At 42.1% G+C, this 16398-nt stretch overlaps 2 protein-coding genes across 2 annotated transcripts in view; one reads left to right on the forward strand and one right to left on the reverse strand.

The window, feature by feature from the left end:
* The window catches only part of BZW1 (basic leucine zipper and W2 domains 1), a 21195-nt gene extending 20406 nt beyond the window's left edge, over nucleotides 1-789 (forward strand). The window contains exons 12-13 of the mRNA XM_015408673.1: nucleotides 3-24; nucleotides 111-789. Coding sequence (XP_015264159.1) covers nucleotides 3-24; nucleotides 111-142 — 54 coding nt within the window. The 3' untranslated portion in view covers nucleotides 143-789. The remainder of the gene's footprint in view (nucleotides 1-2; nucleotides 25-110) is intronic.
* A 5335-nt stretch (nucleotides 790-6124) lies between these two features.
* The window catches only part of CLK1 (CDC like kinase 1), an 11184-nt gene continuing 910 nt past the window's right edge, over nucleotides 6125-16398 (reverse strand). Inside the window, exons 2-13 of the mRNA XM_015408683.1 lie at nucleotides 13173-13330; nucleotides 12792-13026; nucleotides 11393-11483; nucleotides 10968-11034; nucleotides 10166-10282; nucleotides 9879-10045; nucleotides 9554-9648; nucleotides 9333-9462; nucleotides 8889-8971; nucleotides 8302-8381; nucleotides 6510-6600; nucleotides 6125-6408 (exon numbers count right to left, since the gene is read on the reverse strand). Coding sequence (XP_015264169.1) covers nucleotides 6268-6408; nucleotides 6510-6600; nucleotides 8302-8381; nucleotides 8889-8971; nucleotides 9333-9462; nucleotides 9554-9648; nucleotides 9879-10045; nucleotides 10166-10282; nucleotides 10968-11034; nucleotides 11393-11483; nucleotides 12792-13026; nucleotides 13173-13330 — 1455 coding nt within the window. The 3' untranslated portion in view covers nucleotides 6125-6267. The remainder of the gene's footprint in view (nucleotides 6409-6509; nucleotides 6601-8301; nucleotides 8382-8888; nucleotides 8972-9332; nucleotides 9463-9553; nucleotides 9649-9878; nucleotides 10046-10165; nucleotides 10283-10967; nucleotides 11035-11392; nucleotides 11484-12791; nucleotides 13027-13172; nucleotides 13331-16398) is intronic.

A 16398-nucleotide genomic window follows, 5' to 3' on the forward strand; every position in this document is an offset into this window, starting at 1 on the left:
AGTGGCTCAAGAACGCCGAGGAAGGTAAACAGAATCACTCCAGCCGTAATAGGGTCATTACACTGCTGCTGCACAAGGTCGCACTCACGGGCATACCTTTTCTCTTTCAGAATCGGAATCCGAAACGGAAGAAGGTGACTAAATTGTCAAAACTGTCGACAGTAAAGCAAACAGGAGCTGTAGATAAAATGTCATGTCTCTCGTGTCCTTCTGATTCTTGCATCCTACCTCCCTATATCAAGCATGATATCAGGGCTTTCATGGCAAAATTTACTTTGTGTTTTCTACGGTTATTAGAGAACACTGAATTTAGGTTTTTTAAAAACCATGTGTTGGTAGCTTACAGGAGCTATAAATTTTGATCCTAACATTGCATTATCTTTTCAGTTACATTCTACCTCCTGTATTTTCTACTGTAACATAATTTAAGGCCTTCCACAGTTTGAATTCATTTTATCCCTGGGTTTTCTATAAAGTTTACAAGTAGACATGATTGGGGGTGGGGTGGGGGGGTGAATTTGTTTATACAAATTCTGTTTGCAAATTAAACCGTTCCAAGTATCCAAAGTCAAGAGGCCCTATGTGTGGTTTTGTGGGGCAGGGTGGGGGGAGAATGGGTTTTTAGCATTATCAGCCCCTTAAGAGTACTACTACAGCAGTTCATTTGCCCTCAGCTTCCTGGTTCTGATATTCTTGCAGTTTTAATTTAGTCATGAATGGTTTTGTCTGCAAAATGAGATTAAAGAAGTAAAAGACTTGCCCCTTTTGATGGTCAAAGCACTGCACATACACAATGTATTAATCCTTTTAAAAGCTTCTTGTTCATATTGCCGAAGATGATTAAATTGGGCTTGCTTCAGAATAGCTTTTATCAGGTCCTGAAGTCCTTCCCTCCCCCCCAGATTTCAGCCCACTTAAGGCCCATGGGAACTCTGCCGGTTTAATGGAGCAGCAGTCTTCTCCTTTTAATGGAAACAAAGTGGAAACTGAAGGTTCCGTAGCCAAATAAGGGTTAAAGATGACATGTGGAAAGCACTGGCTGCTGGAATGTGGTTGACGAAGCATCCGGAAAGTAGTCCTAGGAGTTAAATTCAGCAAAGAAAAAAACTGGGCTTCACTTTGTTTGACTTAATGGGGTGGGGAGCAATTTTCGGCGCTTCTCTCGCCTGATGTTTTGGGGTAACCCTGTCCTGCCTGTACAGCACCAGGTGGTAGGTGGGAGGTGAGGGGGAGTCCACTTGTGTTAACGGGAATTGCCTGTGTTGGTGGGAGACAGTCACGACTCGAGATCCAAGGCACAGGTGGACTAGTGATCCCGACTACTTCCCAGTGTTGCATCTGCCCCGCTTTAGGGGGGCAGGGGGGGAAATCAGCCAGTGCTGGAGGGACAAGTAAACGGCAGGGCCTTGAGCAAGCTGGTCACAGTGGGGTGGTAAAGGTTTCACTTCCCTTTCTCCCTCCAGAGCCAACAGAATCTCTTCCAGGCAGTGGGAGGCCGAGGTGCTAGACCTCGTGGTAGAGAGTGTGCAAGAAGGCACAGGCTCCATTATTTGGGGAGGGGCGTATGTCAAAGGCTGGAGTGGCTGTTTTTTTCAGCCACATGACACTGAAAATGCAGGAGCTATAATGCTGCCTATTGTCAGCTGCTACCCCGCCCCAAGTTTGCAGCGAATTGGATCAAGGTAACCCAGTCCTCCTCCTCGTCTCCATTGTTGGGGGGTGGGGGGAGCGGTCAAAGAAGCCAGCAACTACTCCCGTGAGCAGCCACTGGCCAAGAGCCTCCAAAGGTGAATAGAACCCAACATTCACCCTTCAGATTCCCGACAGCCACAGGCAGCATGGCGAGGCCAGCACAACCCAGCAGCCCTTCAGCCCTGGTCCTCCTGTTGCCTTCCAGCTCTGAAGAAACACAACAGCACCGTGGCAGGCACCGGCTCCATTTCACGTGCTTTCGTGGGATCGGCTTGAGCTTGTTTCAAAGTGAGATACCAGTCTACTTTCATGACGTCTCTTGTTCCAATGGAACTTCTTTTGTTTCTTCTAAGAGGCCAGATGTTTTTAGGCACTGTGTCTTCTGCACACAGAAGCATTCCCACTCTCACTGTGCAGTGGGCAAGGGGGTTGGACCAGCTGGCCTGTACGGCCCCTTCCCACGCTGTGATTCTGTGACTCTATCTGATCCCATTGCCTGGGAGACTTAATGCTGAAGTAAAAGAGGCATGGGAGCAATGCAAGCACCGGTGTTCGACTTGGAACACATCTTTTAACGCAGGGAACCATTTTCTAACATCCATCTTGAGTTCTGGAGACCTCCAAAGTGTGCATTCTCATTGTGTGTTCTTGGTGCTTGGCCTGCAAGCTCCCTGCTGCAGGTGCGCACATAACCATCCCCATAATAGAAAGAGAAGCAGTAGCAGCACCCCTATGGCCAAAAAGGTGCTCTGGTACTGAAAAGGGTTATTGATAGCTATACCTCATCTGCGTTTGGTGGGGTGCACAGGGCCTAGACTCTGTAAGCCATTAAATGAGTACCATTGCCAGGGAGAGCACCTGAACCTATATATAGATAGGGACTCTCAGTGTGGGGCAAGTGATGCCCTGTCTTCTTGGTGCTTGGGGGGGGGGGGGAGGAACAGTGGGAGGGTTTCTGAAGTGCTGGCCCCGCTGGTGGACCACCTGATGGCACCTGGTATTTTTGGCCACTGTGTGACACAGAGTGTTGGACTGGATGGGCCACTGGCCTGATCCAACATTGGCATCTCTTATGTTCTTATGTCTTAAGGATGAGAAGCCTCTAATGTTCTTTCCCCGCTCTACTGACGTTATCGAGCAATAAGGATGTTTCTGGCTGTCTCCAGTGTAATGGCCTTTGCAATTGGGTGATACTTAGTCTGGATCAGGGCCCTCATTTGCCACACTCTGAAACCAGTCCTTGTAGGCCAGACAACATTTGAACAGCTTTTAAGGTTAGTAGAGGACAAGCATCCAGTGCTCGCCAAGCATACTGTGCAAAGGGCCATTTAAGTACATAGCAGGAGCTGGCAGTGGAGAGATGGCTTCAGTCTTTGGAAAAACTCACCAAAGGTGACCTTGCAGTGGCTAAACTTTTGAGAGCTGCTGTTCTGAGTGGCTGTCTTTAGACTAGACCTCATTAGAACAAACTGTTCACAGCTACCCACCTGAATCTAGACCTCATTAGGTTTTTCAGCAGCAAGTACGTTACCATGGTTGCATGTTTCCCTGCAATTGGGTGAGCTGCTGCTGTGTAACTGAAAGATCAGGTGCAGGAAAACCTAGCTTCAGATCCACACTCCACTGAAGGCGACTGGGTGAATCCAGGCTTCACCATGTAGGTGTGGCCTAGCAGGAGGATCTGGGTATGTTGCCCAAAGTCTTTATAAGAAGGATGAGAAAAATTAACCCAGGGGACCCCAACCTTTTTGAGCTTGCAGGCGACTTTGTAATTCTGACATACAAAGGAGGATGCAACAAAAATCAGTCACAGGAAGCAAAATTGGCACAAAGTGTTAGGGAACAGTGTTAAAACATAATAGTAACCAGAATTTCAGGCAGCTTTTAAAACTCGTTTCAAAATATCTTCTTGCATATGCACACAGTGCTACAGAACACATACTTGTGGTGGCAGCTGTTGCCAGAACTGCACAGCCAATGAGCTCTCCGATGGATAATCAGAAGCCCTAGGGGGCAAAAGACTCACCTGACCCTGGCAAGGACCAACGCTCCCTAAGTGTTGGGAGTCCTGTGAGCAAAAATTCTACTTTGTGAGCTACTGGCATTAAAGTTGTGAGCAAGTGATTTGGCTGCTGCGTAAGTTACTTTGCTCTGGAGCCATCCTTTCTGAGCTAAGGCAAAAATGTGAGTGGGAGGCTAAAAGACAGTGGGCTAGCTCACACTCAGCTTAGAGGGAACACTGGCAAGGACCATGGAGCCCACCAGCATCCCTGGCTTGAGCTTTGGGAAGGCATGTGAGCTGTTTTCCTTTGCTTGGATATGCACCAGTAACTTGGCATACAGCCAGGCTACATCTGCCCAAAAGCAATGGAAAGGATCTGGAGAAGCTGTATAGTTAGGGGAGGAGAGAAATAACCTTTACACTTTAGGATTGCAGGAGCTGTAGTATGCCAGTCACACATCACTCATTTGATACCCTGCACATATTAGAACAACATGCATTAAACTACCTCCATTTTAGAAGCACTGGTGGGAATGATAGTGCTTCACGTAACCACGTTTAAAATACTTCACTTCTAAAATGTAAAGCGGTCCGCTTTATGCTGAATTGGCACCAAGATTCGGCTTCTTGTCTTCTAGGGCAGTGGTGGTGAACCTATGGCACAGGTGCCAGAGGTGGCACTTAGAGCCCTCTCTGTGGGCACGTGTGCCATCGCCCCAGACCATCATTAAAGTGTCGAATTCTCTGCCAAATAATTTTAAGTAAATGAAAGCATTTGGGATTGCTTTCCTTCGTTTGGATCATTTTAAGTTAATGTAGGAGTTGTTTTTTCTAAAGTAAAACCTCAGTATTCAGGTTAAATTGCCGTGTTGGCACTTTGTGATAAATAAGTGGGTTTTGGGTTGCAGTTTGGGAACTCGGTCTCTAACAGGTTCGCCATCACTGTTCTAGGGTAAGCCTGGGCACAGCCAGCTTCCCAAAGTCTCAAACCCAACCCCAGTGGCCAGTTGATTGAGCCTACTAGTTGAAGGGCAAAGCAGTCGAGTGCCCTACAGTTTGTCAATCTGTGGGTCAGGATCCAAAAGTGGGGCATGAAGCCTCTGAAAGTGGTTCACAGGTCCCCCCACTAATGGCTGCTCCTGCCTTGTTCTTTCCGCTTCCTCCCTGCCAACTTCTCACATTCTCATCTCCCCATTTTACAATGATGGGGGAAAGCCACCCCTCTTGTGCAGTAGTCACCTGAAGAGGAAAGGGGGGAGATGGGACTATGAACAGGAGCTGCTCATTGAACGTGCATGGGCTGTCTTGTTTAGTTGGAAAGTATGTGACTGGACCTAACTCAATGAGCTCCCATGGCAGTGAGAAGTTTGAACCTGGGCATCCCAGATCCTATCCTGAAACTCTACACAGCTGCTTTCGGAGGGTGGCTACTGCTGGAAAAGCAGGAAATGGCCAGGCCTGAGTTTTAAGTCAGATGGTAGTAAGCCCCCCCCCCCCAGTCCTCCACAGGCCCATCACCCCCAAGGACACTGTGGCTTCTTAGCCCCAGAAGGCTAGTGGTTCTTACAAGCTACAGGGGCTGGAACATTCATTTGAAGGTTTTAACCTCCCACAGTATTTTAGACTTCAGAGTTTTCTGCAATGCTGTCTGTCCATGGCTCCAACCTACAGTTCTAAGCATCTACTCATGGCCATGCTGCTGTATGCAGAGTTCATGAAACACTTTATACTCTGCCACTGACTAACAAGTTTGACTTGGTGGGTGCACTTAGCACTTCCATGGTTGATTTGTGACTGTTTGGCTGCATGCTGGGAAGATAAAATGCTGAAAGAACAAAATGTTAACTTGCTATTTTTGCTGAGGCTTATGGCCTTAGCAGGCCAGCTATAACTGTGCATGTCTCTGGCTAAACAAAGAACAATGGCAACTTTGTAAACCATATCAGCTATACAGATTCTTTCTCTTAGACTGTAAAATTCTAAAAGTAACATTGTTCAGCTAAAAGAACAAACTTTACTTGGGAAAGCCCAGCCTAAAAGGTTTTCTGCCAATCAGAGACCTGTTAGGTCAGAGTGCTGATGTTTGATGGAACCAATAATCTTGTTCAACTTGTGTGCATCATCCTGAGTATAAGATCCTATGTCACCCTTTGTAACACTTGAAGAGTCTGTTGGGTATTCAGGGTTCCAAAACCTTGAGATATGTACTCTTCCTTTATTAATAAATTATTTTTTGGTCTTCTATTCTACAGAACTGCTTTGTGTGTTTTCTCAAATTGGTTTGGGCAAACACAACCAGGAGAGAGGTTCTGCCTATCATTGCTGAGAATCAGATATATTGATGATGAAGGGTGGGGCAGAATTCTATGCTGTATTGCTCAACTGGAGAAGGAGAGCACCTGAAACTCTTTGTTAATCATAAAGAGAAAGTGTGTTAAAACTTCTTTTATTTCAACACCTTGGTTCAACAATACAATACAAAACAGATTTACAGCTCTAATATACAAAATATTTAAATCAAATTTGCTTTGACTGACACAGTCTTTAATAACGTCTACAGAATTATAGCTATGTTACAATTCCTTTAGCGAGGTAAAGAAAGGATGCTTCAGAGCTTCTGAAAGGGGAATTCGTTTAGCAGGATCATACTTCAACATTTTTTGTATGAGATCAAATAGGTTTTCGTGATCAGAATCGTGGCACTGCATGAATTCCTAAAATGAGAGAAAGGAAGAGAAATGAACATCCCCAGATGCCGAACAAGCAAGGCGGGAGACACTTGAAACTACCACATCAGCGTACAGAATCCTCTTACCTTCAGTGGTTTACAGCGCCGTGAAACGTATCTTCCAGCAGAACTCTGCTCATCCCAATCCAGCTTGTCATGGTGGAAGTACTTGCGTTTCCTGGTGGTGGGGAAAATTAGAATTCAGGATGAAACTGCTCACATCATCTACTTCTCTAGTAGTACACTGGACAGGTTGCCAAGCTTACTCACATACTATAAATATGTATTTGCAAGAGCTTTGCTACATGCACAATTTACAAAATCACTATGCTATAACCACTTTATTCCCACCCTGAAATACTAATTCAGCCTGCACAAAAGAACAGCTGTCCCTCAAAGGCAGGGAACAGAGGCAGCACCACAGTGACTACTTTCCAGAATCCAATACTAGATCTGCACAGGCATTTATGAATTGTGTAACTGCATCCAGAAATTATCATAGAAGCAGCCCTCTACTAAGCTGAAGAGTGTAAAAACTCTGCCTCTGGCTAGGCAGGAAGCAGTACAATCAGATGTCCTGATTAATCCAGTTTCCTCTTGAACACAATGAAACAAGGTTCCACTAACAATGGACAACAAGAAAATCATTTAACCTTGCCAAAACCTATGTCTCATTATCTAATTACACAGAGAATTAAAAATCATTTTAAAAATTAAGAGGAGCTACAAGGAATCAGGGAGCCCCAGAAGGAAAATGTATTCCTCTGAAGCCATTCTTTCCTATGCCATATGTACTGGTTGAAACTGGACTTCAAAAACACATGCTTCATGTTACACATGCCTTAAAGATGACGACCCCCCCCCCAGCGAACCTTAAATGGTCTGGGGAAGAGGGAACTAGCAACTAAAATTTGGACCAAGGCGCGTGTGTGTGCTCTGCTAGGCTTCAAGAGCAATACCCATGGTGCACTCCTGAGTCTCTCAAGTGGGAAGGTGGAAACCTGTGATTTTTGCCTTAAGAATGACTCATTTTCTTTGCCCTACTAATTATAATGTGGCAACTCACTTTACTAGTAGAGTGATACAAAGAACCATGTTTCAGTTACGTAAAACAGCCCATGAGAAGTCCTCTAGCTTACCAACCCATTAAAATGATCAAACCTGTGAAAAACAACAAAGACTGTTGGCACCATCAGATCAATCAGGTAACATTAAGGAGCGTTTTGGGGGATTTTTGCTCTGGGGGCAGGCAGTCACTGAGAACACAGAATTTGGATATTACAGACTTATCGAGGGTGGCGCATGTGTGCACACATGAAATGCACAATTGCTGCCACCAATCAGAATCAGCTCCACAGAATGTTCTTAGAGAAAATGATGACTGATTAGACCAGTATTTCTGCACTGAGGATAGTTATAGTGAAGCAGCAGCATTAAGCAGTGTAAATGAGAAGGGTCAGTATAAAACAATCATCCGGAGAACTGAATACAGAGGAGACTCACTGCTGAGGCACGTGGGGGGGGGGGGGGACCCTTAAAAAAAAAGTAAGCCAAAGGCAGGGAAAGAAATGATCAGTCGGTTTCATCATCAGCCAGCTTTCTTATATGATTTATATTCTGACCTCCTGAATAATTCAGTTTCAGCGACAATATCTAAAAAAGCAAGCAGACCGAAGGCACTTCGGCTCCTGTCTGTAGCACTTTTTTCCTTGGATAACTATAGAAAATAAATCTGGCTGAGATTTCTGTTTCCTGCATCTCCACATAGCACAGAGTTCCATGGGCAGCTATCGATAAGACCATTGTGCTTATGAGGAGATAGCACTGGATTATTTATTTATTTATATATATATATTTTGCAAAAAGCATTTGTGTTTACCTGGTTTTCTGAATCATGTGAACCGGTAATGGCCCCAATATCTTCTGCATCATTGCTAGATGCTCTTTACTGTCATGCGTCTAAGAACACAAAATAGTGCACAAATTCAGTGAATTTCTCCCCCTTCCCCCTATAAGACATCGTCTGTTTTTTGGGGCCTGAGAATTCACTCAGCTTTAAATACAAGATATGGAACTGTCAGCAGAGAGGTGGTTAAGACCCTCATGCAGAACTGCAGCCCAGGGCTTCACACACTGGTTGTGAGTCTCTAAGCAAATAAGTAACCAAGGGCATAATGCAATTTCTTGATCAATTCATCTAACCTGAAGCTCCATCCGGCTGGATTTTTTTCACATTACAATTCAAATGGGAAGCAAATAATGCATCATACAAAACATACCAATTATGAATAATGAAGGAAATATAAGGAGTGATATCTGAAATCATGCTTAATGAGAAACAGAACATTCTATATCAAGATCACTTCGTACAACTAAGTTTCTAGTAGTAGTAACAGTAAACAGTATCACGAAGTCCAATCACATCTTCCCATCTCTCCTATAGTCAATGTTTTTATAGTTACATACCGGAAATATTGTGAATCCAAGGTAATACTCGATGAGAATGCAACCGATACTCCATACGTCACATGGCTGGGACCATCCCAAGGCTACAGGGGAAAGAATTTAAAATACATTTTTAAAAACCAGAATTTCATATCTCAGGGTAAGGCCCCACTGATCTGGAATAGAACTGCTTTGTATGACCATGTTTTGACAACTGAATTACCTCGCCACAAATCAGCCACCAACACCACTTCTAACTTGCAAGTCCAGAACATGTAAGCTGGGATAGGACGATTAATAAACCAAACACCACCACAATGAAGTTACAAAATGCAAAGCTAAATATAAGCAGCAGTAATATAAAATAATTCCAGGAGTGCAACTACTTAGGAGCTTCCTTTTAAAAGGACACACTGTACCGAATACAACCACTTGCTCGATAAAGGGGAAGGCTTCACAACTCACCCAAAATTACTTCTGGAGCTCGGTAATGCCTTGTAGACACAAGAGTGCTATGATGTTCATCATCGTAAGTTGCACTGCCAAAATCCACAACTTTGATGTCAGGATTTTTTAGTGTGCGTTCATCCCGTTTCTGAAACAAGCAACATATTCCTGAGTATCTGAGCAATAACAAACAAAATTGACACAGAAAGCTGCTTATAAATGTAAAAGCCTAGACTTACCAGTTTGTGATTATACCGCTCTGTGTAGTCTGACTTTACAAACAGTATGTTTTCAGGTTTCAAATCCGTATGAGTTAGTTTGTTGGAATGCAAAACTGCAAAGAAAAGTCAACAACTAGTTTTAAAACAGTTATCAAATACAGGCCCATAGTCAAAGCTTGCATGACTTCTGGAAGCCCAAAATTTCTTTATGGGGCTTTTAATACCGGAACATGCAGATGTAATGGGAGGACACACACATATTTCTACTAGTTATACTTTTCTTCTTAAACTGCCTAGGAAACCTGAGAAACTGAAAGGAGCCAAGTGTGCTCTGTATACTTACAGTTTACAGATCTGCAAATCTGATATGCCATCCGTCTAATGTGGTCCATACTGAAGGGCAGAAAGCTGTTTTCTTTAATGAAGTCATAAGTGCTAAGGCCCAGCAGTTCAAAAACAAGGCAGACGTGGCCATGATGTTCAAACCATTCCAACATCTGGACACAGCGGCTGCAATTTGAGACCATACAAAAGAGAAGCATGAGATGCTGTACATAATAATGTTTCCTACTAAATGCTGCCACATTACAAACAAGACCTTTTAAAAAACGTTCATTATAGCATACTTACTATTTACTGTAAGGATCTGATGCTTTCAAATGCTCCAACACTTGTATTTCTGATCGAGCGGCTTCAGAATATCTATCAACATTTTTTACTATTTTTACCGCTACATGCTTATTTCCTCTAAAAAAGAGAGAAAGACAATACCTTCATTAATGTAATTAAGATGCTAATATTTTTTTTACTCTTATTGCAAGGAAACAGCAACTTATCTGCCCCAAAACCCTGGTCTAGGGTCTAAATCAAAACAAGTGACTGCTTCAACACAGCTTGGAAGAAGAAAACAGATAAAACACTGGTGATATGTATTCTACTACAATATACACATGCTTTCTAAAAGGGCAGCTCTCTTTTCTGAGAACTGCTATATATTATCTAAATTTTGACACAAGTGAGACATCAGTAGGAGGAAATAGAAGGCGGAAGAAACGTTAGAGGAGGTTCATCTGGATAAATGTACTGATGTAAATCAAGGCCTGTTTCAAGTTGGGTATGAGGTATAAGAGGATGTCAGAGGGTTCACAAAGGAGGTGTAGTTTTATGGAAGGATCTTAAGGATGACATGAGAGACATGTGGGCATCAATCACAATAGTTTCAAAGCAGAAACAAAAGTGTATATAATTCAAGATGCAGAGACCACTGCAAGTATTTATAATTCTAGATGCAGAGACCATTGCAAGTATTTATAATTCAAGATGCAGAGACCACTGCAAGTATTTATAATTCAAGATGCGGAGACCAATGCAAGTATTTACAAAAATAAGTTTAACAACAACAACTTAGATAACTTAATAATTTTTAACTTACATTTTGTGATCTATGCACTCCACAACTTTTCCAAAAGCACCTTCCCCCAGAGTAGCAACAATTTCATCTAAAAGCAGGGAGGGAAAATTAGTTATACAGGAAATGACATAATTTCATTATTCAATACACCATATTATGTTCTAAGCTGTGGCGCCATGTAAAAAGTAACTAGATATCTTTAAAATATTTAATTGGACAACGCTTCAAGACAAGTTATGGCTATCTCAATCTAGACTAGTTTTGTTTACTGTGTAGGAATTTGATTAAAATTTAATCATAGTATTAAAATAATGTTCCCCCCAGAAAAAAAACCAAACAACATAACAAAAGCCAAAGAAAGAAAAGGACTTCCAAAGTGTCCTGAATTTAACTAAAAGTAATTATTCTAGCTGAAAAGTGAATAAGTTTTGAAAAATATTCTATACATCTTGCACTTAGTACGTCTCCACTCTGACAGATCAGGTGACCCTCCTCATCATCCTCTACACTCCTCGATCTTTTCCTTCGATGACTCCTCTGGTAACGGCAAGTGCGCGGCACCAAGATCATCCAGCCAATCAATAAACCCGAGTGAATTCAGGGCAGAATACGAAATTCATTCAGCAGGGAGATATTCAGGAATTCAGATACGCGCCAGGCCACAAACGGTTGGCAGGAACAATTTCAAATTCCCCAGAATTTCACAGGGCACATAGTTTAGGTTACGGGAAAAAAACATGGCAAGGAACAGATTTTCAGATAATGTACTTCAACTGGCAAGGTTAACAACACACAACATAAACGCTTTTTAAAAAATATATGGTTCGCTAAAAGATTTTAAACTTGCATATAAAATATTTATCAGTCTAAAGCTGTTACATTGCAAGCAATAAAATTTTACTAACCTATTACGTAACCTTAATGGTAAGTAAAAAATTTCAATAATCAAGTAAATCTTCTACCATGCATGTAATTAAATGCAAGGTCCTATGTGAGTCATGCCTGGATTCGCAAAACCTCCCTCCTTTATTGCATATAGCCATCAGTTGAAGATATGCCTGCATTACATATATGCCACCCAATGCCAAGAACACTGCAGCCATTCTACTTTCTGGAGGCTCTCCCCCCCTACTCTGAAGATAATCAGCACTATCAGTTCTGCCCATGGCAATTGCCAGCTAGACTGTAGGAAGTTGTGAGCAGAGTTGTGTAACTCCTCTCCGCTCCTGTTTTGTCTAAGCAGTGATCCGATAGTGCTGACAACACTGAGCATGCAATCCCCACCACCAGAGCAGCAACCCCATGGCAGAATTGGGAAGATCGCTGCACAGAAGCCACCTTCCATACATGATCGCCCTTCGCTGGATTGCTACAACTGTCTTTTCAGTTTAACAGAGAACATACTTATCTAGTAAATAGCAAACATCTGATTCTTGGAAGTATTTGTTTAAGAGGCATTTATTCCACTTCATCTTTACATGGTTCAATAAGACCCAATTAGTCTTAAAAAGCCCATTTTTAAAATGTAATTTGTAGCCATCAATTTCACGGAATTTGCCTAACAGGAAACCATTCTTCATGTGAAACCTGATACACCTTTACAAACAATGTGTTATTTGGGTATATGTTTAAAAAAGACCAGTGGAATACTGTCTCATAAGCAAATAGCACTAATGATGCCAGAAAACATTTGTCTAAACAGTGTCCTCATTGCAGAAAAACAAGATTTAACAGAAAGAGTTTGTAATTCTTAGCTGCAACACATCCCCAACTCCCTTCACTTTTGGGTAGTTTTTGAGATGAGGTTAATATATTAACATTCAAAGAACTCTAATTCTTTCATACCGTGTGCGACTGACGATCAGATTTGTCATGGTGAGTTCTGTGTTTTCTTTTGTGACTGCTTTGGACGCTATGGCCGGATGACTTGCTACTGTGGTTGTGATAGCCATTCTCGTGGTCTCTGCACTGATGCTTTGTTTCAGACAGCTGACTGTAGTTGTTCCGGTATTCTTCTACATAGCGCCGTTCATGATGATCTCTTTCATCTTCATGGAAGGCATCGGCATCTGAATAAAGACTGGAGGGGGAGGAGGAGAATACAACCATTGATTTTAACTACTGAATAAAAAGTTCATACATCAAAGTTATGTTGCCCCCTAAGATAATGAAACAGAGACTAACTGTAGTGCAAAACCATTCTTACCAAGGGAACAGTTTACTGACCTGTCATAGGTTTCGTCATGATTATATTTGCAGCGCTTGCTCTCATGTGCACTGCTGTGTGATGTTCTTTTTCTGCGATGGTGCTTGCTGGCTGTTTTGTGTTCCAAACACTGCTTGTCATCCCAATCAGGATAGTTAGTTTGTCTGGAATACCGCATCTGAAAGAAATTTGTTCCATTTACTCAGGTAGCTTAAAAGGTCAGCAGCAGCTATTAGCGCATAAATCAGTTATGTTATTAAAGAACTATGAGGAATTCCCAGCATATGTTAAATTATATTCCCCAAATTATAAAAGGAGCCTTCACTCTACCACAGACAAATGAGGGATTTGCTGAAAATAACAGTAGGGTTTTTTTTAACTAGGAACAGTTGCTAGCCACAATGCAATGTACAGGTTTGAACTGCAAACTGAAATCTTTAAAAGCTTGCAGGGAGAGACCTTTATGGACAAATGAAGGGACTGCTTTACTTCCAGTGATTTATGAGCTAACAAAACTATCAGCTTTTGTTGCAATCATCCATTTTTTCTTAAGACTCGAGATGTGAAAGGCTGGAATAAGACAATCCATGCTGAATTTAGGAGACAGGATTATTCCCCCATTTTTTTTTCCTTGAGAAATTAATCTTTCCAATGGAAAAATACTCTTGTAGTGTTTTCTCTTCCAAAATAATTAGCAAAAACCAAGATTTTAAAATGTTTTTGTCTCCCTTTACAATGTTTTAAGTACCATATAAGACAATCTACAGCAACAGCCCCCAATGAGGTGTCCAAGGGTGCCATGTCACCCACTTCCTTCCAACACCAAATGTAGTCCTTGCTTATCCCTTTTCAAGCTTCTCCCCCTATTTTGTCCCATCACTCTTCTTTGTCCCATTTTTCATTTCCCCTCATTCCCCTCCTCCCCATCCCTCCCCCAGCCAATGGCACTCAGCCAGCTCGAAGGGGTGGTGAAGGTAACAGCAAACGGGCAGGTAAACGCAAGTCACCTTCAATGAAATTGGCCAATAGCCACAGTGTAGAAGATACTCTTCCCCAAATTCCAGCCAGAAACATCCGCCTCAAAAAATCCTTACATTGTTAATAGTAAATACTATGCTGTACACTGTACTTTTCCAATATACTGTAATCTAAGAGGTTTTTCCCCCACTGTCTTTAGCCTGTATTGTACTGTCTTATTGCGATGTATTCTCATGCTGTAATCCAACTTGAGTTTCAGTGAGAGGCAGACTAGAACTAAATCAAATTAGTATGTGGAACCTCCCAACACCTTTGCAGTAGCCATTTTGCAACTGGCCCCACCCGATGGCAGCCATTTTGTGGTGGCACCATCACTCACAAAATGCCTAAGCTATCCACATGTAAGACAATGTTGGGAATCGCTGACCTATAGTATTGCCATATTTGAGGAATAAACTGGTAGTTGCTAACTAATGTAGCACCAGACGTTCTCAAGACAAACTTGTGAAGCTGCAGATCATACAAGGAGAAAAGCCACATGCTCTTAAAAGGCAGGACCTTGCACATCAACTTCCTCCACCTAAATCCAGATTTGCATGTATTTAAAATGCATTTTGGTTTTGCCTTCCTCCAAGGTAAGACAGAATACCTGGCCAAGGTCACCTCTGCCCTTTCATGGCAAACAGGAATTTGAACCTAGGTCTCTTTATTTCTCCCCCAACACTTTAACCACACTGGCTGACTGTTCAGACTACACTCTCTGGAGCCTAGACAGTGAAATGCACATCCTGTACAATAGGTTACTGAAGGTTATTTACCACTTCACAGGAAGCAACATGAATCAGCCCTGTGAGTGTTGAACTTCCAGAGCCAATTTATGCAATTTCTTGCCTGTCTTTCAGAGGTTACACCACATTAGAAAACAAAGGCAATGTATTTACTCAAAGATCAGATTCCCACCCCCCTAGGCGTGGCCAGCAGGAAAACGTGGGGTTCATTTTACATTTCCATTTAAGTAAATACGGTAAAATAATTTTATGTATATAGTTCTTGTAAGGGAATCACCCTTCAAATTCCGTGAAGTATCTAGTTCTTGGGAATAGGTTACTGCCTACTAGTTGTAGAACTCCAGCAATTTTACCAATAACTGTCCCTTCTAATGTCCCTCATGTTGCTGACATTTATCTGTGTTTACTTTTAAAACACCCTTTCAGGTTCCCATTTTGCTCTATGCACCTTCTGCTTTACTGCTTCTCAATCATTTATATTCTTCCCTTAACATTTTGGTTAAAAGCAACATTCATCCTATGTAACACTCCCCACCCGTTTTCACTATTTTGTATGGATTTCGTAACCGTCAGCCACCCTGAATGTTCTTTGAATGTTTTTTTAACAGGAAGATAGAATAAAAACATTGGAAAACAGCACTGCCTGTGATTCTTTTCCTTCTTTATGCATCTCCATAGAATAAAAACATTCTAAAACGGGACTGCCTTCAATTCTTTTCCTTTTTACACAAGATGCAGAGAATAAAAAACATTCTAAAATGGTGCTGCCCTCGATTCTTTTTTTTAAGATGCATCTCAAAAGAATAAAATATTCTAAAAAGGTAGTGCTTTTGATTCTTCTCTTTTACGCACCTGAACAGAATAAAACTACTCCAGAATGGGGCTGCCTTTGATTCTTTCCCCCTTTTTATTCACCTCCATAGAATAAAAATATTCTAAAATGGGGCGGCCTTCGATATTTCCCCCCTTTTTATTCACCTCCATAGAGTAAAAAAAATTGTAAAACGGGGCTGCCTTCCGATTCTTTCCCCCTTTTTATTCACCTCCATAGAGTAAAAAATATTGTAAAACGGGGCGGCCTTCAATTCTTTCCCCCTTTTTATTCACCTCCATAGAATAAAAATATTCTAAAACGGGGCGGCCTTCGATTCTTTCCCCCTTTTTATTCACCTCCATAGAGTAAAAAATATTCTAAAACGGGGCGGCCTTCGATTCTTTCCCCCTTTTTATGCAGATGCAGAGAACAAAAACATTCTAAAAGGGCGCTGCCCTCGATTCTTTTCTTTTTTAAAAATACACCTGAAAAGAATAAAAACATTCTAAAAAGGGAGTGATCCTTCTCTTTTACGCGGCTGAACAGAATAAAAGTATTCTAAAACGGGGCGGCCTTCGATTCTTTCCCCCTTTATTGTATCCCCCCCGCCCTCCTTTCGCATTCCCTTCTTTTAGAAAGCCGCGCCCCCCCCCCAGGCCCGGTTTC

Source organism: Gekko japonicus, unplaced genomic scaffold (assembly GCF_001447785.1).
Source record: "Gekko japonicus isolate JY-2015 unplaced genomic scaffold, Gekko_japonicus_V1.1 scaffold2090, whole genome shotgun sequence".
In the NCBI taxonomy this organism is placed as follows: Eukaryota; Metazoa; Chordata; class Lepidosauria; order Squamata; family Gekkonidae; genus Gekko; species Gekko japonicus.